Consider the following 23924-nt stretch of genomic DNA (forward strand, 5'->3'; position numbering starts at 1 on the left):
ACGGCAGCCCAAGGAGAGCTCATCTTAGCTCAGCTCAAAAGTTGGAGGTGTACCAAGGAGGCTTTAAGGCTGGGCATTACCCATATCCCTCATAGTGACTGAAGTGTATTGAAACTGAAGGGGCAATTCTACCTATTCTTTTAGCAGCCCCAGCTGAGAAGGAGTTGCATTTCCCCACTCTCTGGGCCTTCTATGATTTTAACCCCTTTGTGTTCTCTGATCTTGGGCCAATCTGCAGCTTGAGGTTCCTATAAAATGCAGCTCCAAAGGGCTTTTCTAGAATGTAGGGGCACTCCAGAAGCAGGGACCAATCTCCACCTAAGCATCTCACCTCACTTGGGAATTCTCCAGTGGCCAGATACACCAGCTTTAGAGTCACTTTGTGGCAAAGTGGCCTCAGCACAGGGGATGAGCCAGCCTAAGGTCCTTTCAACCACTAAAAAGAAAATTGAAGGATGCCAAGCTGTTCTTATTCTTCCACATGTGAGCTTCATAACAGAGGCAGAAGATAAGAACTAGTGTAACCCATGCCTGCTTGGTGTAGCACTCTGTCCCCCTCTTGTGGCACCTAGACCGTCTAAAGTTTGATGAGTCTGCTACAGTCTTGGCTAAGAAGCATGTGGCTTTTAACTCATGCAGTAGAGGCTTATACACTAAGCTTTAGAGATCCCTGGTTTGATCCCACACATTGATGGGGGGGGAGGGTCTGTCAGAGTTACACTAGCAGACTGCTACAGCCATAATTCTGTATCCATCAAAACAGGATGGTTGTCAATAAAACAGTTTCAGAGTAACAGCCATGTTAGTCTGTATTCGCAAAAAGAAAAGGAGTACTTGTGGCACCTTAGAGACTAACCAATTTATTTGAGCATGAGCTTTCGTGAGCTACAGCTCACTTCATCGGATGCATACTGTGGAAAGTGTAGAAGATCTTTTATACACACAAAGCATGAAAAAATACCTCCCCGCACCCCACTCTCCTGCTGATAATAGCTTATCTAAAGTGATCACTCTTCTTACAATGTATATGATAATCAAGTTGGGCCATTTCCAGCATAAATCCAGGTTTTCTCACCCCCTCCCCCCACACACACAAACCCACTCTCCTGCTGGTAATAGCTTATCTAAAGTGACCACTCTCCTTACAATGTGTATGATAATCAAGGTGGGCCATTTCCAACACAAATCCAGGGTTTAACAAGAACGTCGGGGGGAGGTAGGAAAAAACAAGGGGAAATAGGTTACCTTGCATAATGACTTAGCCACTCCCAGTCTCTATTCAAGCCTAAGTTAATTGTATCCAATTTGCAAATGAATTCCAATTCAACAGTTTCTCGCTGGAGTCTGGATTTGAAGTTATTTTGTTGAAGAATTGCAACTTTCATGTCTGTAATCGCGTGACCAGAGAGATGGAAGTGTTCTCCGACTGGTTTATGAACGTTATAATTCTTGACATCTGATTTGTGTCCATTTATTCTTTTACGTAGATACTGTCCAGTTTGACCAATGTACATGGCAGAGGGGCATTGCTGGCACATGATGGCATATATCACATTGGTGGATGTGCAGGTGAACGAGCCTCTGATAGTGTGGCTGATGTTATTAGGCCCTGTGATGGTGTCCCCTGAATAGATATGTGGGCACAGTTGGCAACGGGCTTTGTTGCAAGGATAGGTTCCTGGGTTAGTGGTTCTGTTGTGTGGTATGTGGTTGCTGTTGAGTATTTGCTTCAGGTTGGGGGACTGTCTGTAGGTGGCTTCTACATCACCATCCTGGCCACTATGGATGTAGAAGCCCTCTACACCAACATTCCACACAAAGATGGACTACAAGCCGTCAAGAACACTATCCTCAATAATGTCACAGCTAACCTGGTGGCTGAACTTTGTGACTTTGTCCTTACCCATAACTATTTTACATTTGGGGCCAATGTATACCTTCAGATCAGCGGCACTGCTATGGGTACCCAAATGGCCCCACAGTATGCCAACATTTTTATGGCTGACTTAGAACAACGCTTCCTCAGCTCTCGTCCCCTAACGCCCCTACTCTACTTGCGCTATATTGATGACATCTTCATCATCTGGACCCATGGAAAAGAAGCCCTTGAGGAATTCCACCATGATTTCAACAATTTCCATCCCACCATCAACCTCAGCCTGATCCAGTCCACACAAGAGATCTACTTCCTGGACACTACAGTGCTAATAAACGATGGTCACATAAACACCACCCTATACCGGAAACCTACTGACCGCTATTCCTACCTACATGCCTCCAGCTTTCACCCTGACCACACCACACGATCCATCATCTACAGCCAAGCTCTGCGATACAATCGCATTTGCTCCAACCCCTCAGATAGAGACAAACACCTACAAGATCTCTATCAAGCATTCTTACAACTACAATACCCACCTGCGTCAAGTCAAGAAACAGATTGATAGAGCCAGAAGAGTTCCCAGAAATCACCTACTACAGGACAGGCCTAACAAAGAAAATAACAGAATGCCACTAGCCGTCACCTTCAGCCCCCAACTAAAACCCCTCCAATGCATTATTAAGGATCTACAACCTATCCTGAAGGATGACCCAACACTCTCACAAATCCTGGGAGACAGGCCAGTCCTTGCCTACAGACAGCCCCCCAACCTGAAGCAAATACTCACCAGCAACCACATACCACACAACAGAACCACTAACCCAGGAACCTATCCTTGCAACAAAGCCCGTTGCCAACTGTGCCCACATATCTATTCAGGGGACACCATCACAGGGCCTAATAACATCAGCCACACTATCAGAGGCTCATTCACCTGCACATCCACCAATGTGATATATGCCATCATGTGCCAGCAATGCCCCTCTGCCATGTACATTGGTCAAACTGGACAGTATCTACGTAAAAGAATAAATGGACACAAATCAGATGTCAAGAATTATAACGTTCATAAACCAGTCGGAGAACACTTCCATCTCTCTGGTCATGCGATTACAGACATGAAAGTTGCAATTCTTCAACAAAATAACTTCAAATCCAGACTCCAGCGAGAAACTGTTGAATTGGAATTCATTTGCAAATTGGATACAATTAACTTAGGCTTGAATAGAGACTGGGAGTGGCTAAGTCATTATGCAAGGTAACCTATTTCCCCTTGTTTTTTCCTACCCCCCCCCCCCCGACATTCTTGTTAAACCCTGGATTTGTGCTGGAAATGGCCCACCTTGATTATCATACACATTGTAAGGAGAAAAGGAGTACTTGTGGCACCTTAGAGACTAACCAATTTATTTGAGCATGAGCTTTCGTGAGCTACAGCTCACTTCATCAGATGTTTACCGTGGAAACTGCAGCAGACTTTATATACACACAGAGAATATGAAACAATACCTCCTCCCACCCCACTGTCCTGCTGGTAATAGCTTATCTAAAGTGATCAACAGGTGGGCCATTTCCAGCACAAATCCAGGTTTTCTCACCCTCCACCCCCCACAAATTTGTGTGGGGGGTGGAGGGTGAGAAAACCTGGATTTGTGCTGGAAATGGCCCACCTGTTGATCACTTTAGATAAGCTATTACCAGCAGGACAGTGGGGTGGGAGGAGGTATTGTTTCATATTCTCTGTGTGTATATAAAGTCTGCTGCAGTTTCCACGGTAAACATCTGATGAAGTGAGCTGTAGCTCACGAAAGCTCATGCTCAAATAAATTGGTTAGTCTCTAAGGTGCCACAAGTACTCCTTTTCTTTTTGCGAATACAGACTAACACGGCTGTTCCTCTGAAACCTGTCATTGTAAGGAGAGTGGTCACTTTAGATAAGCTATTACCAGCAGGAGAGTGGGTTTGTGTGTGGGGGGGGAGGGGGTGAGAAAACCTGGATTTGTGCTGGAAATGGCCCAACTTGATTATCATATACATTGTAAGGAGAGTGATCACTTTAGATAAGCTATTGCCAGCAGGAGAGTGGGGTGGGGGGAGGTATTTTTTCATGCTTTGTGTGTATAAAAGATCTTCTACACTTTCCACAGTATGCATCCGATGAAGTGAGCTGTAGCTCACGAAAGCTTATGCTCAAATAAATTGGTTAGTCTCTAAGGTGCCACAAGTACTCTTTTTCTTTTTGCCAATAAAAGAGTGGTCTTCAAAATTCGGAACGGTATCTTTGAAATCACTAGATGCAAACTTCCCTTGGATCCTTAGTGATATTTCTGGGTCTTCCTTTGAAAGGGGTTGGCCTACTGAAAAGCTTATTTCTTATCTCATTTGCAGCAAGATGCAGCCTAGCTGCATGTTGGAAAAAGAAACATAATCCAGATACAATTTCTTATCTTAAAAGGATCTGAATACCTTCTTCATGGAGAAGGTTACAAACAAACAATACAAAACCCAAGTCCTAATTATTTCAGTACAATTGAACTCCCTATTTCGGAATAAGAACAAAGCATTTTCCAAATGCAACCACAACACTTCCCTCATGAGAAGCTACACACAATCTTCACTGAAGAATGCATAGCCCTTTTTATCAATAGGGTCATCTGCCTTTTTAGGGGGATATCTGTGCATACATTTGTTGTATTCCTAGGATTACACTGTGATGTCTCTCCCCTGATTTAATTTGTTTTCGCTGCTGTCCTAGGCCATGATCCTTCAGTTAGGTACATGCATGTGTCTGCTGGGTCAAGGTATTATTTCTAAAAGTAAATGTTTTTGTTTAAACTAGCTGTTTCTGGGATAAGGCAGCAACCAATTAGATTTGGGGGAAGATCAGAGGACTCTGAAAAGAAAGAATGTGTGTGCTTGAGTGAACTTTAAAGACTTTGGCCAGATCCTCTGGTCATTCTTCTTGGTAAATGACCAACTTACCTCTAGGTTGGACCATTGTAACTCAGTTTACAAGTACTTACACCAAGATAAGAAATTCATGATGCATCTAATTTGTTCACAGTGAGGAAGCCTATCTCCTGAGAAAGATGATCTATATAAAGCTTATAGTGTTGGTGCTTCACAATCTAGCCTTGCTCACCATAGGTCTCCTAAAGTTTCTGGTCTTGATTTACAAAGTGTTTGTGGGATAGGCCCACACTAACTCACCATTACAGCTGTGATCATCTGCTATGCTATGTCTAGAATACCTCATATATACTCTAAGAGATGCTGGATGCACAATTTTCTTAACAACAGGTAGAGGGCTATAGAATATTTTCCCTAAGGAGATCAGGAAGAGTTTTATTCTTGCCATTCTTATACCATGCTTTTGGACTACACTGGTTCCTCGGTTTAGCTGAGCTTGTTTCTCTCTGGTCTAAAAGTAACTGCAGCAAGTCCCACGTGAACTTTCAATATACACCCAACATTATATCACATGGTAGTATTTTTTTTTCTACAGGAATTATTATAAGTTTCCTAGATATCCTCCAACTTACAACTGTGATATGTCAGCGTAGTTAAATATTGGATTGATGCAGATAGTGGGACGCTTGCCATAATGGGGTGGATTGTTTCTGGCTTGGTGCCATATGCCTAAACACTGCATCCACCTCCTCAGAAATGACACATTGCTTTCCTTCTCATTTGACAAGCTCCTGCTAGGATGCCAATGAGGACTATTTTTAGTACTAACAATCTGTTTAGCCAACAAGCTGGGAAAATGGCCACGATGATGAGGCTGGAAGTTTATCCAGGCTGGTTTCCAGAACCTGAGGAAGTCTTGAGGCGGATTTTCTCAAATTCTGACATTGCATCTTGTTGTTTCCCTCTGTTCCTCTGGACACAGCATATCCTGCTCCTATGTATGGTCTTTACTTATTACAGACATACAAGAGTTCAATATTAAATGCTTCTTATGACCAGGGTCCCATGGACTTTCAGATTTCTACTCATGCCATTTCCCCCCTCAGAATTTGGCATTTTGCCAAATTTCTGTAGGAGTCTATATTCTGGCCATAGAATCTGTCATTTTGCAGCAGCCAGATGTCTGACACTTTGGTCTGTCAGCACCATTGGGACTTGGGTACAACTTCCTCTTTCTGTGCTGCTTTCACCACAAGGGGGAGTGTGTGACACAAGGAGCTTCCCTAACCGGGCCCTAGAAAGCAGAAGAATCCTCCAGACTTATCAGGATCTTCCTTGCCTATTTCTAAAGGTGTGTCCCCTGAGGGGAGAACATAGCAACCAGGGGCCACGGCAATGAGCCATGAGCACTGGGCAGAGTTCAGTTCAGTTGGACTGGTTTAATGCAGCCTGGGCCCTTAGACACACCATGACACAGCTCCCATCCCCACTTCCCACATAGCATCACTTGGAATTAGGGTTGCCAATTTTGGTTGGACATATTCCTGGAAGTTTCATCATATGACATAATCTTTAATTAAAGATTAATCTTTAATTCCTGGAGACTCCAGGACAATCCTAGAGGGTTGGCAACCTTACTTGGGATAGCAGAAGCATGGGACTTTCTTTGTCCTTTCCCACAGGAGTGGCAGCAGCCACTCTCTCCTCAGAAGCCGTAAGTATAGCAGCAACCAGGGGGCAGGGCTATCTCAGTAATTACTTCAGCATCATAATTGTATCTGCCTGGGTGGGCCTGACCTGCTGCCCTCTTCTCACCCTGCTGCACACATGGTCCTCTATTGGTAAGGCCCACCAGAGCAGAGGATCTTAGAGTTAACACCCCATTGAGATGAATAGAGCCATTTACACCCAGAGGTGAAAGTAAGCCAGTACGGTCCGGTACGGCGTACCAGCAAGAGCCGGTATGCCATGCCAGACCGGACTGGCTTCCCCAGGCTGGCGATTTAAAGGGCCCAGGGCTCCCTGCTTGCAGCTGGAGCCCCAGGCCCTTTAAATCACCTCCAGAGCCCGGCTGCCTGAGCCCTGGGGTAACGGTGGCAGGGCTCCGGCAGTGATTTAAAGGGCCCAGGGTTCAGGCAGCAATTTAAAGGGCCCGGAGCTCGCTGCGGTAGCGGTGGTTGGAGCCCCGGGCCCTTTAAATCGCCCCTGAGCCCCGGGGCTCCCAGCCACCTCTCCAGCTGGGAGCTCCGGGGGTGATTTAAAGGCCCCGCCTCTTCTGGTTGCGGACACACCCCTTCCGGTTGAGAACACCCGCCAGCTCAGGACTCCGGTGTACCGGTAAGTCCTTTAAGTTACTTTCACCCCTCTTTACACCTCTGGAGCAGAAAGGTCTGATGACCAGATGGCTTAGTGGTCAGCTCACAGCCTTACAGTTTCTGCCAGTCTGTTCCAGAGGTCCCCTCCACTGCAGCCTCAATCACCCCCTAGATTTCAGTCACTACGAAGGAGCAAGGCAGGGGGACCCAGGCCTGCCTACCAACTCCACCAGGCCCCAACCCAGGGTGCAAGGAGTTTATCAAAGTGTTCAGCCCAGTTATTGGGCTACCCCCAAAGTCCATTCCTACCAGACTGGAGCTCCTCAGTTTGTGGGGAAGTCACTGGCTTAGCAGACTCTCCTCAGTATCTTAGTGTCCTGTTCAGTCAGTAAATCTCTTTTAGGACTTTCAGCTCCTAAAGAAGAGGGGAATCCCAAGACCCTGGTGATAGAGTAGCCTTCACAAAGCTGTTGCCACTCCTGGCACACTTCTCAGGATCAGCCTGGCTTCCCACTGCCACATTCAGATCATTCCCCCTGTCTCCTCACCTACCAGTGACCAGTGTCCTTTTAAACTGTTTTTCCACTGGGAACACGCCTTGCACCTCTTGAGGGGCAGGGCCTTCCTAGCCTAGTATTGCTCTGCTTCCTTCCCTGGTTCAGGATAGGGTCTGTAGACCCCATCACAGCTCTCATGAGCTATTACTTCAATCTGAGATCTTTGTTGGTTACAGTCTGGTTTTCAAAATCTCGACAACCAGCAGGGCTGGAAACTTATTTTTCTTTCTTATGGAAGCTGAAAGCAGGGCCGTCCCTAGCCATTTGGGTGCCCTATGCAGCCCCATGGGGGGGGGGGGGCTGTGTGGGGCCCCAGGCCTCCCCCCCCAGTCTGGGAGGCAGGAGCTGTGGGGGGCATTTTTGCGGGGCCCCACAGGCCCAGAGTGGCCCAAGGGATTAGTGGGGGGCCGGGAGCAGCCCGCTCCGCTTCCCTCTCCCCGGCCCCAGCTGTGTTGCTCAGGGAAGAGGGCTTGGGGGGGAAGGGATTTTGCCCCCTCCCCCCTGCGCACTCACCAGCTGCGGTGGGAAGCGTAGCAGCCTGGCCCCAGCCAGCTCTACTCCTCCAGCTCCCACTGCCGTGAGTGGGGGCGGGGAACACCTTTCCCTACCCCCCAACCCCCAGCGACATGGCTGGGGCTGGGGCAGGGGCAAGGGAAACAGAGTGGGCTGGGGCCGCGTCACTCTGCTTCCCGCTGCCAGTGAGTGTAGGGGCCGATCCTTTCCTCAACCTCCCCGCACTCACCGGCGGCGGGAAGCAGAGCAGTCCCACTCTACTCCTCCAGCTCCCAGCCATGGCACTCTGCTTCTCGCTGCCAGTGAGAGCCAGCGGCGATCCTTTCCCCAAACTCCCTGCACTCACCATTGTAATAATCTGGTGAGGTATCATTTGAAAACTAATAACTCCCTGGTCAATAATATCATGGTATAATGTATGTAGCACCACTATATATAAAGTTATGAATCCACCTGAATGATGTTGGTGGCACATGTTCAAATCCAATAGCCCCAATTAGGCAGAACTAGTCAAGCAGGTCTTAAACAAAGGAATGTTTGTTTACATCTAAGTTGTAAAGTGGGTCTTCAGACAGAGAGAGGGGGAAACAGGAGACAAGGAAAATTTCACCCAACAAAGGTTATCGTGGGGAAACAGTTTTTAAAAAAACTTCAAAACAGACTTCAATGAGAAACTGCAGAATTGGAATTATCTTGCAAACTAGACACCATTAAATTAGGCTTGAATAAAGACTGGAAGTGGATGGGTCATTATGCAAAGTAAAAACTATGTCCCCATGCTATTTTTCCCCCTACTGTTACTCACACCTTCTTGTCAATTGTTTGAAATGGGCCATCCTAATTATCACTACAAAAGTTTTTTTTTCCCCTGCTGATAACAGCCCACCTTAATTGATTAGTCTTGTTACAGTTGGTATGGCAACACCCATTTTTTCATGTTCTCTGTGTATATATATTTTCCTACTGTATTTTCCACTGCATGCATCCAATGAAGTGGGTTTTAGCCCACGAAAGCTTATGCCCAAATAAATTTGTTAGTCTCTAAGGTGCCACAAGTACTCCTCGGTTTTTTTGTGGATACAGACTAACAGGGCTGCTACTCTGAATCTCTTTGAAATGTTAAGGTCTCCTTCCTGGGGTTACGATGGCTTTACACAAAGAACCAGTTTTCCCTATCAATTGTGTAATTCCTCACCATCAGCTCCTCTTTCCAAGGCACCAAGCTGGATAAAATAGATAGTGCTCCTGGGGCTACTTTAAGGTATTTCTTGCTATGAAACAAGAAAAAAAACATATATTTCAATTTGTCTATTTATTTATTCTTAGTATCAGTTAACACCCCTTTCCTCTAACAGTTCAGCATGTATGCTTCAGGCAAATGTGGTGCTAATAGGAACTGCCCTCATATTTTCAGTTTGTTCTCATCTTTGGGCAGCATTTTTTGCTGCCAGTGTCAGCCCTAGACAAACTGCCTTCTTCTCTGTAGCACAAGCCTTGTTTCCTTAAGCCTGCAGCAAAGTTTTTAACATATTAGCTGGCTCTCTCTGTCCAATTCTGTAACAGCTGGTGTTGAGTAAGAACTTCTTCCTTCAAATATCCTAAGCATGCGAGCAGCTTTACTCTCCTGATTATTACTATTAGTATTTATACTGTGGTAGCACCAAGAAACCCCAGTGAAGGAACCAGTTTACCAAGAATTCACAATCTAAAGTCAAAGGGATTGCTCATGTATAGGTTTGCAAGATACGTCCACTGGACAGTAAATTTAGCACACACCTCTTAAGGTTTACCATGAAAAATACCCTAAATCAGTGATTATTTCTCTTCATAATCAGCAGAGCTCCTCAACTTCCTCTCCTATTTCTTATATTTCAGATGAAATTGTGCTAAAATATAGCTTTTAACCAGGTGAAAACTCCTGCTTTTTCTTCTTCTAAGTACAACCTCAGTGTATTTTCAAATATGGGTCTATATAAATAATTATGGTTAGGGCTAAGATTTTGTCATGGCTATTTTCAGTAAAAATCATGGACAGGTCATGAGCAATAAAGAAAAATTCATGGAAACCCGTGACCTCTCCCTGACTTTTACTAAAAATATCCATGACAACCTGGGAAGGGACTGGGCAGCTGTGGGAGTGGCTGGGAACTCTGGAGCCCCCATCACCCATGGGGACTCAGAGCTCCAGAGTCTACCTGCCCCCTCCCCAGTGGCAGGGAGCTGTGGGAATCCTCCTGCCGCCACCACAGTGGCGAACTGTGGGGGTCCCCCTTCCCTGGGGTGGTGGCAGGGAGTGGCTGGGGTTGCCCTGCCACACGGCAGCTGCAGGCAGGAAGATGCAGGGGTCCCCCTGCCCCACGGCAGCAGTGTGGAGATGCCAGGGTCCTCTTGTCCCGCAGCAGCAGGCGGGAAGCTGCCGGGATCCCCCTGTCCTGCAGTGGTGGCGAGGAGATGCCGGGGTCCTCCTGCCCCACAGTGGCAGAAGGCGGGAAGCTGCTGGGGTCCCCCTGTCCATGGTGGTGGCAAGCAGGGAGCTACTGGAGTTCCCCTGCCCTGCAGTGGTGGCCGGGGAGCTCCCAGGGTCCCCCTACCCCGTGGCAGGGAGCTGAGGGGGTTCCTCTGCCCCACAGTGGCAGCTAGGGAGCTGTGGCGGTCCGCCTGCCACCGTGGCTGGTGGGGAGCTGTGGGGATTCCCCTGTCCCCCACGGAGGCCAGGAGCAGCAGGGTACCCACTGCCCATGGCAGCTGGGAGCTTGGGGGTCCGCTGCCTCAGGCGCCAGGGGTACCTCACATGGCAGGACCCTGCAGCTCCCAGCTGTCGGGGCTGAAATCGCGAAGGTCTTTGGAAGTCACAAACTCCATGATTTCTGCGACCTCTGTGACAAAATTGTAGCCTTAATTATGGTATATATCCACTTCCAGCTCCTCTTCCTGTCCCTGAACTTAGTAACTGTTAGGATGGAGCCTTGGGAACACATTCATTGCTGACACCCTGTTCAGTTCCATTGAAGCCTAAATGTATGGTAAGTAGTGGCTGAATTTATATGTGGGGCCTTAAAATAATGGCTTCCAATTTCCACTGTTACATTCTATACTAATGTAAATTCAGAATCCAATAAATCTTAGAAGAAAATAAGTGACCTTAGACACTAAAGTGAATTCTTTTAAAAATCTCAGGGGGAGCAAAAGAATATCTGATGTTAGAGGCAACCAAGCTTTGCAGCACCTGTATCAGACCCTGCAGAGGAGATAATCAGTGAATAATTAACATTTCCTTTTGAATAGTCCCTTATGAAATGGTCATAATATTTGTAGATGCTTGGTAGAATTGTACTACATTTGAAGCATACATTAATTAGAAAAAAGATCTTGCAAGGTTTCATAGTTACCTTTTTCTTTTCCTGCAGTTGAGTTCAAGTTTACAGGTAGCATTCTGCAGGCTTTTTTTCTGGTGTATGAATTTAGTACTTTCTACTTTAAATGTGTCCAGTGTATAGGTTACCAGCCAAAGTCAGGAGACCTGGGTTCCATATTCAGCTCTAACACCATCAAGCTGTGAGACACTGGGAATGCCACTTAACCTCTTAGAGCTTCAGTTTCTCCATCTGTAAAATGGTCAAAATTATCAAACAAAGGGTGGCCCAATAGTTAAGGCACTGGCCTGGGTACTCAGGAGACCTGGGTTCAACTTCATGCTCTGCCATAGGTTGCCTGTGTGAATGTCACTCAGTCCTTTGTGGCCTCAGTCACAATGTACGAGGATCATAGTACTTTCCTATGTCATAGGGGTGGTGGGAAGAGAAATACATTAAAGATTGTCAAGTGCTCAGGTACTATAGTACTGGGGGTCATATCAATGCCTTACTACATTTGTATAATGCTTTGAGATCAAAAGATGAAAAGTGTTGTATATGTGTTAAGTATTATGGCTTTGGTAATAATGTAGTGTTACTGGTAAGTACAGAATCAGGGAGAATGTAAAAAATTCTCTTTTCTGCTTAAAACCTCAGAAGGGGAATGTGTGTGAAATCTGGTCAAATGACAATATGTACATAGTGTTGCTTTGGAGTTTCCTGGCAGTGGAGGGAATTTGCTATTTTCCAATTATGGTCTTCATCTGGTTGTTGGTGAATCTTACCAGTCTACAGCTTCCATAGTATTGGATGGAAGTGCAATTATATGTATTAAGATGATTAATAAAACAGGATGTTAAAAGATAATTAGAACTCAAAAGTAGGGTGGCAAGTGTTATCTTCTTCTGAAGTCCAACAATGAGGCCTGAATGGAACAGAAGGTAGGATCTCTTTGAGCGTGTTGGAATCGCTTCAAGCCATAGAAGACAAAAGTGTATATTTTATCTTCATTCAGGGCTAAACAGAAAATTACATTTGCCAAACTGGATGGCTGAATTGGAGGGACTGAAAGCTAAAGGTTGGCAGGCAACATAGAATCAACCAAACAAATACACAACTATTTAAAAATTAGATGGTTAGCAGGCCAGCCAGATAACTAGCCAGCTAGTTGTCATGGTCTATATGTATGGAGGAGATCTGGGTTCAATTCCTGGTCACTCATTGCCCAGGCTGGTAGAAACTTCAAGTGCTCTGGAGGCAGCGTTCTCAGTTTCATGAGAGGAGGGAGGACAAAAGCTTATGCTCAAATAAATTTGTTACTCTAAGGTACCACAAGTACTCCTGTTCTTTTTGCGGATATAGACTAAAACGGCTGCTACTCTGAAACCTGACATTACTGCACAATGAGCCCAACAGAGTATTCCCCTCCGCCACCATGAACCATTAAGTCTGGATGAAGGGATGGTGTCCTTAAGGATGTGGAAAATAATTGTCTGCAACTTCATACCATACAGAAATATATTAACTACATTGTATAAGATGTTTATTGTATATTGATACTGTATATTATGCTTATTACAAATAATGGGCTAGCTCTAACAACCTGTAACTCATATAGATAGTCCCATTAAAGTCAATATCATATTTTTGATTAAATCATAGGACTGGAAGGAACCTCGAGAAGTCATGTAGTCCAGTCCCCTATACTCAAGACAGGACTAAGTATTATCTCGACCAGGGGTTGGCAACCTTTGGCATGCAGCCCCATCAGGGTAATCCGAAGATAGGTCACAAGTCTTTTTGTTTACATTGACCATCCGGAGGCACGGGCCCCCCCGCAGCTCCCAGTGGCCGTGGTTCGCTGTTCCCAGCCAATGGGAGCTACGGGAAGTGGGGGGCCGCAGGGACGTGATGTTCTAGGTGTCTGCAAACTGATTGCTAAATTATTTGCTTCATTATGTTTTCAGGTACTGAAGTTAAGGTGACTGGTCTGTAATTCCCAGGGTTGTCCTTATTTCCCTTTTTATAGATTGGCACTATATTTGCCCTTTTCCAGTCCTCTGGAATCTCTCCCATCTTCCATGACTTTTTGAAGATAATCGCTAATGGCTCAGATATCTCCTCAGTCAGCTCCTTGAGCATTCTAGGATGTATTTCATCAGACCCTGGTGACTTTAAGACATCTAACTTGTGTAAGTAATTTTTAACTTGTTCTTCGCCTACTTTAGCCTTTGATACTACCTCATTTTCACTGGCATTCACTATGTTAGATGTCCAATCGCTATTAACCTTTTTGGTGAACACAAACAAAAAAGTCCTTTAGCACTTCTGCCATTTCCACATTTTCTGTTTTTGTTTTTTCTCTGTCATTGAGTAAGGGGCCTATCCTGTCCTTGGTCTTCCTCTTGCTTCTAATGCATTAGAATGTATTTCATGATCACTTTCACCTAAGCTGCCTTCCACTTTCAAATTCTCATCCAGTTCCTCCCTATTTGTGAAAATCAAATCTAGAACAGCCTCTCCCCTAGTAGCTTTCTCCACCTCTGAAATAAAAAGTTGTCTCCAATACATTCCAAGAACTTGTTGGATAATCTGTGCCCTGCTGTATTATTTTTCAACAGGAGTCTGGGTAGTTGAAGTCCCCCATCACTTCCAAGTCCCATGCTTTGAATGATTTTGTTAGTTGTTTAAAAAAAGCCGCATCTACCTCTTCTTCCTGGTGAAGTGGGCTGTAGCAGACCCCTACCATGACATGTATTTAACCCCTTTTATCCTTACCAGAGACTTTCAACAAGTCTGTCTCCTATTTCTATCTCAACCTCAGTACAAGTGTACACATTTTTAATTTTTAAGCAACACCTTCTCCCTTTCTTTCTTGCCTGTCCCTCCTGAGCAAGCTGTGCCCTTCTATACCAATATTCCAGTCATGTGTATTATCCCACCAAGTCTCTGTGATGACAACTATGTCATAGTTGTGTTTGTTAACTAGCATTTCAAGTTCTTCCTGCTTATTCCCCATACTTCTCACATCAGTATACAAACATCTCAGATACTGATTTGATCTTCCCCTGTGTTCTCTCTTGTCTCTCCCTTAATTCCTGCTATAATGGTCCCTGCTCCCCTCCCTGACTTCCCACCTCCTCCATAAAAGTCTGTGTATACCAAAGATCTGTGTTCCTGTATTATCAATCTCTGGATAACCTAAACAGATTTTGTAAGGTTTCAGATAACTTTTTACTAAATTCTAGCCTCAAATCCTATTTTCATGCTATATAGTGCTTTAATTGATAAGGTTTTTGTCAGCTTGTAGCACAAAATAAACTGCTGATACATGCTTTAAACTTAGTAGTAGATTGTAAACTTCTCTCCCAGGGTTAGATTGCTGTTAGATCTTTATTTACATGAACAAGTTTGCTTATGAATGGCATTACCTGGCAAAATTGCGACCATTGTTTCAGATATTGCTGACTCAAGTGTTCTAATATTAACAGCAGACAATTTAATTTAAAATCATAGCACAATTTAAATAAAGTTTTCTTTAAACAACAGAACCAAGGTTTATAAAATCCCATTAGAAAATGGAGGTTTGCCCTCAGGGTGGATAATCATGAAACTGGAGTCTTCTCTTTTGTTTCATATTGACAAAGTCCCTAGAATTAGGAGGGTGGGGAGGGCTGTTTGTGGAGTTTTAGACTTAAGAATAAAAATGTCCTCAAAGCTGGGCTCTGAAGAGCACTTCTTCAAGAAGTTCCATACATGTTTTTTTAAATTATTGGAGAAACAGAAGACTATTTATTTTTGAAAAAGAAATCCTTTTATTTCATGATTTATCATCAAATAAGAGAGAATTCATTTCAGGACTATAGAGCACAAAACCAAGAATATCATGTTACAGACACAATACTAATCATACGTTACACCTCAGCATGCTTTTAAAACCATTTTGCACAGGGTCATTATGTGTCAGAATGGAAAATGATTTCATAACAACATGTAAGCATTTTGGACCTCCTCATCAGAATTTACCGTATACATCAAAAATACCTTTGTGGAGAGCAACCAATTAAGCACCTCCATTTAAAAACTAAAAATTCGCTATCTCTCTCATAATTGAGATACCAACTACAGTACATTTATTCCAAATCTTTTAAGAGCACACTCAGTAGTTCTTGTTAAAATCTAAGCAACAGTGTGAAATGATGGATACAAACAACAACAGAAATTAGCAAATCTAGTTGATCATCTGAGTTTAACGTAGAACCCATGTCAATATGTAATGAAAGAAGCAACTACTACATAGGCACAAGTGCGAATAGGCCACACTGTAAGCTGTCTTCTCTCTTTGGTAAAATCAATTAATCAGCAGGGAGAGTATTTTAATAATTTAAGTCAGAAGCAAAATTCATGCTATAAATTGTGTTTTGTTTTTTCTTATATTAATAGGATCAATTAATTATTTTCAGATATGCTATTAGAGAAATAGTTAAAAATATACACCTAATATTTGCCCCCAGTATTTCCTTGTCTTTAGATTTAGTTTATACTTAAATTAAAAATAAACAATTCCTTTCATAAATAGCTTCTCAATAGTCAATTATTTTAAAAGAACTTTAAAAATAAAACAAACACTATAAATAGCAAAATATACACAATTTCAAAGATTACATTTCGTTCCTGATTGGTATAACTTGAAAATATGTCACTGAAGAATAAATAACCTTTGGGCTTCTTAAACATTTGGCAAAATGTCAATTGTTCTTAGAGAAGATTCTTTTAAGGAACAAGGAAGTTACTTTTATAAAGCTTTTAATGTATAGGCAGAATTCCAGTAATTTCACAAGAAAACTATATAAGCATCAAGATTCAACATAATGTATTGGATGTTCATTTAAAAAAGGAACTTAAAAATGACAATTGAAACTCTTAAACTTAAAAGAAAATTATCGGAGCAAACCCAGGAACTTTAAGGTAAAGGAGATGGTCTGTGGGCACTTCTGTGGAAGGGCCAATTAGGCCTTTGGTTTTATGGTTCAGGAAGCTACACCAATGGTAATGTAAGGTTCTCCCTAGACCACAGTTTCTCAACCTTTGGGTTAGGACACAAAACTGGGTCACCAGAATGTTTCAAAAGGTTTTGTGGCAGCTCCTGTGGCTCTAGTCCCACGGGGCTGTCTGGGCTCACTCCCTCCTCCTAGCTCTGCAACCTGTAGGGTCCCAGCACCACTCAGGTTTGGCCCAGCTATCAACAGGACAGGAGTCCAGGTAAGCCAAACTTGAGTGAGTGACACTGCAACCCAATGAGCCAAGTCACAACTCCATTCACACAAATTTAATCCAGGCAGGGCCACACCTGAGCGGTGCTGCAACCTTGCAGGTTGCAACACCCAGAGTCGAGAGCCAAGCACAGCTAGCCCTACAGCACAAGAGCTGCAGGAGCCGCCACTGTGGGGTGAGTGCCAGGCGGGACCCAACCCCCCAAGAGACAGGATCTGACTGAAACCATCCCAGGGCCTCTACCCCCAGACTATTTAGTGGGTCATGACAAGCCATAAACATTTATAAATGGGTCTTGAGCCTTTTTCTTTTTTTTAAAACCACCAACTGTTTTTTCCACCAATGTAGTTAATCCATCTCTCAGAGGTGGTGTATAGGCCAATGGAAAAATTCTTCCGTCGACCTAGCTGTGGTTACACTGGTGGTGAGCATGAAATTGTTCACAACCCTGAGCAACATAGCTAGGTTGATCTAATTTTTAAACTTAGACTCTCTTTCAGGCCTGGTCAAGGAGGAACAAGGAGTTAAGGAAAGGATGAAGGAGAAGAATGAGGGTGAAGAACACTTGGTAATAAAGCCCTCCTGAAGAAGTATACGTCCTGTAGGAGAACTTACAATCAGATTATTTAAAATGAATAAATAAAAATCCTCCTTCTCTTGAAGGGCCTGACAAACATGCATAATTTAGGGGAAAGTCACAGGGCACCCATGTTTCAGTTCCCAGGCTATCATCATGCTCCACTCCCTGCTTTGTCTTTTTCTGAAGCTACAGTGAAGACAAATGGGAAAATTGTAGGCCACATCAGCAAAGCTACTAACAAATAAAAAACAGTATTTGCAATGTCAGCAACTCCAGAAAATCTGTTTCTGTAAGAAACAGATTGACGTTCTTGAAGTTCAGGGCAAAGCGGTTTGCCATTTTTAGAAGTCCTATTTAAACTGTTAGCAAATTAAAAGGCAACTTTGACGGTTCAGTTACTAGTAAGCTGTAAATAAACACCCAAACTTGTTAATGTTCTAGTTATATCCATAGTTATTTTACAGAAACATTAGGCAGAATGCTTTTCTACTCCTTGTTTGATTCCAAGCACAAGATGTAGAAACCAGTTAAACTGCACAGTCCAGCCTTTATCTCTGCAAACCTCAATCTGATCCAGGAAATGCTTTTTAGCATCTTCCTCGTTTTTACCTACAGTTAGAGCATCCCGGATATATTCAATATCTTCTTTGCTGGTTAATTGGGGCATTCCAGTCATTAGCATCATGGAAAACAGAATGATCAGCAGGTTTGTGTGATGTCGAAGAGATAGATAAGCCTTCACACAAATGTCCTACACAAGGGAAGAAAGTTTTGTTAACTGACTGAGCAGACTGAAACAGAAGGTTTTAGGAAGCTCATTTAGGAACTTGCTTAAATTTCAATTACACAATACTAATCTACCATGTTAATTTGCTAACACTTAATTTCCCTACTATTCATTTTAACAGAAACATTAAGCTAACTTCCCCATCCATTGCTCTGGATGCTTGGTAGCTATTGAGGCATGCGTCCATGTTTTGTTGAAAAAACTAAAGGGCTTTTTGTAACAGCATTACATAAATTAATCAAACATAAGCTTTTTAGTGAAAAAGAGGATTTAAGTTTAATTTTCCTAATATGTAATAATTGCCTGTAACAATGAAAGAAACCTCATTAATTTACCATCTTTCTTTACAATCAGTAGCATTTCCATTTATCATAGGAGAATCCAAACCAACTCACTTTGTAATAACAACAAGGAGTCCTCGTAGCACCTTAGAGACTAACAAATTTATTTGGGCATAAACTTTCGTGGATTAAAACCCACTTCATCAGCTGCATGAAGTGGAAAATACAGTAGAGAGGTATAAATACACATCATATGAAAAGATTGGAGTTGCCTTACCAAGTGGGGGGGTAAGTGCTAACGAGCCAGTTCAATTAAGGTGGAAGTGGGCTGTTCTCAACAGTTGACAAGAAGGGAGGAAAAAATCACTTTTGTAGTGCTAATGAGTTAAACGTAATCAAGGTGGCCCATTTCAAACAGTTGACAAAAAGGTGTATCAGCAGGGGGAAATTAGGTTTTGTAGTGACCCATCCACTCCCAGTCTTTATTCAGGCCTAATTTGATGGTTTCCAGTTTGCAAATTAATTCCAGTTCTGTAGTTTCTCGTTGGAGTCTGTTTTTGAAGGTTTTTTGTTGAAGAATTGTCACTTTTAAGTCTGTTATTGAGTGTCCAGGGAGACTGAAGTGTTCTCCTACTGGTTTTTGAATGTTATAATTCTTGATGTCAGATTTGTGTCCATTTATTCTTTTGCGTAGAGACTGTCTGGTTTGGCCAATGTACATGGCAGAGGGGCATTGCTGGCACATGATGGCATATATCACATTGGTAGATCGGTAGCACATCTACCAATGTGAAATATGAACCGTTTAACTACTTTTTATCTGGTTATTGGCAAAAGTGGAAATTAGACTGCCCATCTTACATGCAACAATGTCCGTATAATTTAGAGGACTGCAATTTAGATTTTGGGGGAAAGATTGTGATTTAAGGCCCACACCAGAATTCAGCTTTGTCTACATTAGAGATTTTTGCAGTAGTGTAGCTTCCCAGACCCTGGGGAAAGTCATACTGTCCCATGTCCCAGTTTACACTGGTTCAGTGCATCAACACTGGGGAATGGCAGTACAGTGTAGCTACCATGTCTTCCCACAGTTCCCTTGGGGTATATTTTCTTGCTGTCTATCTACTCACTGCTTCCAGACTGATCACCACCTACCAATTCACACTCACATTTGAACCCCACATTCATGCATGGCTTACACAGCGTCTGCAACAGCACTTCTGCTCTGGTTCACAGCTATGTTCGGTTCAAATCCTCCTTTGAAGGGGGGTTCAACTCTCCTACCTTCCAACAGCCTAGCTTTATAGAAGACTTTGCAATAGTTTGACTTTTAAATGTTCTATCACCTTACAAATATGGTGGATCTGCAGGTCACTTGGAATTCTGCACTGCAAGAGCAATGAAATCCTTTCACACTAAGATGATGCTAGAATTGCTTTTGATTCAAAATAAAGGCTCAAAACCAGCAGCGGGTACTCACTTACTTTTAGAGGCACAGGTTGGAAAATGGCAGCTGCCTTGTGTTTAGAAATGGAAATTTCATTTCAGAAAAGCTTATTTAAAGATGGAACAACACATATAGGTTCAAATATAGAAGATTTTACCCGAAAAAAATGCCCACTTTAAACATCTCAGAGCAGCAGCACTGGAAGCCATTATCTTGTTATCTTTCTTAAGCCTACTAAATTGGTTTCTTCTGCAGGTCCTATATAACACTACAAAAAGTCATGTGCTTAGCCATTTTAGAAGGCCTCGTTGTTAAAGTGATAGCACTCCAGGGAAGGAAACACTATCCTACACTTAGGACATATGAAAAAAAAAACACTACAAAACCTGCCACAGTTCAGGACAACTGGAAATTTCTATTCAGAAACAGAATTCCAGGACTGAAATAGGCATGCAGATCAGGAGTGAGCTTCCCTGGCATAGCAGTTAGAAGTATGCACAGCACCTGCTCACACTATGGCTGACTCTAGCAAATTCCATTAGTCTTCTCTAATTTTATATATATCAAAACTTAATAATAAATATAAATGGTCTAGTGAAAATGATTCTATTAACTGGGTCTAACAGAATACACCCCTGTATTCACATCCTAAACACTGTTGTAATAATTTTGTCCAAGGCATGTCTTGTAAGGTGTCATCTGAAATCTTGTAATTTGTTGGTCAGTATCGTCCTGATAAAATATGTGTGGCAACATTATATGTAAAGTTATAAGATTGCCCTGTATGATGTTCTTAACACATGTTCCAAACCCCACAGCCCTGCCCAAACAGAAATAGCTATTTTTCTGACTTTTATGTCTCATTACTTGTACCCACTTAAAATCTTCCTCTTTGTAGTTAATAAACATGTTTTATTGTATCATCTAATCCAATGTGTTTAAATTTAAGTGCCTGAATAATTATCTGAGATAATAAGACGCCATATCATTCCCTTTAAAGAGTAACAGAGTTAAAATACTTTGTACTCTCCAGGAAAAGGCTGAGAAATACAGGGCATACATTTCTGGTGGGAAAGGGGATGTGGTGTGGTCACCTAGCAGTATAACCAAGGCTGGGGAGAGCCACAGTGTAACCCAGAATGGTTGGCAGGCTGCAGTTACACACAGACACTCAGGGTGTGGTTTGCATGCAAGAAGGCTGTTTGTGAGTGGCCCAAGTGGGAGCTACTTCAGCAAGGCATTGTAAAGCACCCCAGGTTGCAGGGCAGGGGTGACACAGCTGCTCATTAGTCTGGACTGTATCCTGGTAGGTAATACTGGGTGATCCCATTCAAAACATGAAATAGAGTAACAGGTCTTCCCATTCATTTCCATTGCAGGGTAATGCTGTCCCATGCAGCTCTGTATGTGCCTTTTGAATTCTAGTTCCCATAATCATATAGGTAATTTGAGAACTTAGTTGGGCCTAAAATAGCCCAGAATTTGATTTTGGTTCAGTACATTTTATTAACAGGGAAGTCTTAAATTTTGAAGACTAAGGCACCAAATGTTAGTCTCAAAAAATAAAACACTGTTTAACTTATTTATATCAGAAGATTGACTCCTTACCTGAAATTTACTGAAATGCAGACTTGTCTTCTTTCCAGAAGTTCCCATGACAAAAAGAAAATCTGGTGTCAACACAAAAGGGACTCTTTCCTTATTAATTCCAAGGAAGCTTTTGTAATTCCCAAGAATATGGCCAAAGTCAATATGAAAGAGATTACCTTTATAAGAAAGTGAATTCAAGATTAGGCTGATAAATAAGTAGCAGACAAATATTTCCACTGGCATCCATAATACTATGGATAGCAACCTTTTAATGGTTTATCTTATATTAGTTTACTAAATATAACTCTGGTTTACTAGAACAGACTATCATCATATCCTCTGAGCAAAATATTTATTGTTCAGATTTATTTTTTGCATCCCTTAATAAGCAGGCAGAACTGCTATATCTTTATCCATTTCTGTTAGTGGCATTGTTACTATTGGGACCTTATAACATATACATCACAAGTCACATGATAAAATAAGTTGTACCATGAAAACTTGTGCCTTAAATCCATATATACATATACCCTTGTGGAAAAGCCCTCATAAAATACAATAGAGATGAAACCAATGCGGTTCCACAGAAATTACTCCTTTAGGATTTAATACATAATACAACCCTTTCTGTAGTTATTTTTTAACCACAATGTAGATATCTGTAACAAAGATACACTATATTCTGTATTCATTAATTCTGCAGGATCTTTTCATAAAGATATATATGAGTTCACTGGAAACCAAGTCATTTCACTAACAGCCCAATTCTGCCCATTAAACTCAACCAGAGTTGCATCCATGTTTCTGATGGTAGAATTAGGGTGCTAAAGTTGTTGATTTTGTTTTACTTTTTTGGAATTTGGGTTTTACACACATTAAAAAAAAACACACAGGAAAAACAGCTGAAATAAATGTCCATAAAGCAACACCAGTAGCACAGAATCCATGCACTTCAATAAAAATGTTACCAAACCGATTTCTGTTACATGATTAAACATTTCCACCCTAACTTCTAGTCAGGGCCGTCTTACATATCAGTGAGTCAGTTTAAATACTAATGTTAATAAATAAAAGGTACACAGATATGATGAATAATGAGTAAGATGTAAATATCAATTAAATATCTGTTAAAACACACAGCTAATAAAGCATACCCAGTCCCTATTTTAAGTATGTCATTCATAAAAAACCTCACCTGATTCTGTAATCATAATGTTGTCATTGTGTCTGTCTCCTATTCCAAGTACAAAGGTTGCCACACAGTAACCAGAACAAGAATAAACAAATCTTTCCACTGCTGCCTGAAACTAATTAATAGCAAGAATAAAAGTAAGAATATTCTATTGCTTATATCAGTGTTTCTCAAACAATTTATCATTGTAGACCACATATGCGGCCCACAATGTGGTACCTGGGCCGCAGATTGAGAACCACAGTGGACCCCACAAACCTCCCCACAGACCCTTATGCCCAGCGCCTCCCACCCAGATTCCCCTCCACAGATGGGGCCAGGAGCAGAGTCCTGGGTGGGAAACCGGGGGGCGGGAACTCTGGACCCCGCCATGCGGGGCTGGGTAGCAGCCCCGACCCTGGACCCCAGACCCCTGTTGCGTGGGGCCTGGCAGCAGCCTGGACCAGATCTCTGTTGTGTAGGGCTGGGCAGCAGCTCTGACCCTGGATCTCCACTGTGCGGGGCTGGTGACCCCGACCCTGGAGCCTGTGGGGCTGGGTGGCATCCCTGTACCCCAAACTCCTGCTAGGTGGGACTGGGCAGCAGCCCCAGAGCCCGTACCCTGTGGGGCTGGCTGGCAGCCCCAGACCCCAGATTCTCGCTGGGCTGGGCAGCCAGGAACCCAGACCCCACCACACAGCCAGGGGACCTTCACCATACAGCTGGGCTGCAGCTGTGTGCTAATTGGGCTGCAAGTGGCCCGCAGGCTGAGAATCACTGGCTTATATAGAACACTTCACCTTCAAATCTCTGTATAGACAGTAAGAGCAGGATCCTTCAATGCACTCAGCACCTTGCAGGATCAGGCCCTTATTAATTACCACAACACACCTGTGAGCTACATTTATATTGTTGTCCCAATTTTACAGAGGAAAAACACGCGCAGAAGATTAATGATTTGCCCAAAGCCACACAGCAAATCAGTGTGAAAGCCAGTGTCAGCTCCCAGTCCCATGCTTAACCCTAACCATGCTGGCTTTTACCATCTTCCTAACAGTGCTTGCTTTAATCAGCTCGCCATGCATCACTTCCAAATACCATCCACAAAAGGGATAAAAAAGCACCTTGTTACTCAGGACTATGACTGTTAGCTTTTGTTTTGCCCTGTTACATGACACCCCATCATACGCACCCTAGTACTTGTTCTGCTACAACACGCAGTAACATTTATTTTTAAAGGAAAAACAAACTACGTTAATGAAAC

General features: G+C 42.9%; 1 protein-coding gene and 1 long non-coding RNA gene across 4 annotated transcripts in view; one reads left to right on the forward strand and one right to left on the reverse strand.

Annotated features, from left to right (window-relative positions):
* The window catches only part of LOC125630424 (uncharacterized), a 41206-nt gene that overhangs the window by 6964 nt on the left and 10318 nt on the right, over window positions 1–23924 (forward strand). The window contains exon 2 of one of the 2 annotated variants that reach the window (XR_007354664.2): window positions 13560–13722. The exons of the other annotated variant lie outside the window; for it this stretch is intronic. This is a non-coding gene — a long non-coding RNA (uncharacterized LOC125630424). The remainder of the gene's footprint in view (window positions 1–13559; window positions 13723–23924) is intronic. 2 annotated transcript variants of the gene reach the window in all.
* PIK3CG (phosphatidylinositol-4,5-bisphosphate 3-kinase catalytic subunit gamma) overlaps window positions 15322–23924 on the reverse strand; it is a 52852-nt gene continuing 44249 nt past the window's right edge. For both annotated transcript variants that reach the window (XM_048836329.2, XM_048836331.2), the window contains exons 9-11: window positions 22685–22796; window positions 21508–21665; window positions 15322–18135 (exon numbers count right to left, since the gene is read on the reverse strand). In XM_048836329.2, coding sequence (XP_048692286.1) covers window positions 17854–18135; window positions 21508–21665; window positions 22685–22796 — 552 coding nt within the window. In that variant the 3' untranslated portion in view covers window positions 15322–17853. The remainder of the gene's footprint in view (window positions 18136–21507; window positions 21666–22684; window positions 22797–23924) is intronic.

Source organism: Caretta caretta, chromosome 1 (assembly GCF_965140235.1).
Source record: "Caretta caretta isolate rCarCar2 chromosome 1, rCarCar1.hap1, whole genome shotgun sequence".
Lineage (NCBI taxonomy): Eukaryota > Metazoa > Chordata > Testudines > Cheloniidae > Caretta > Caretta caretta.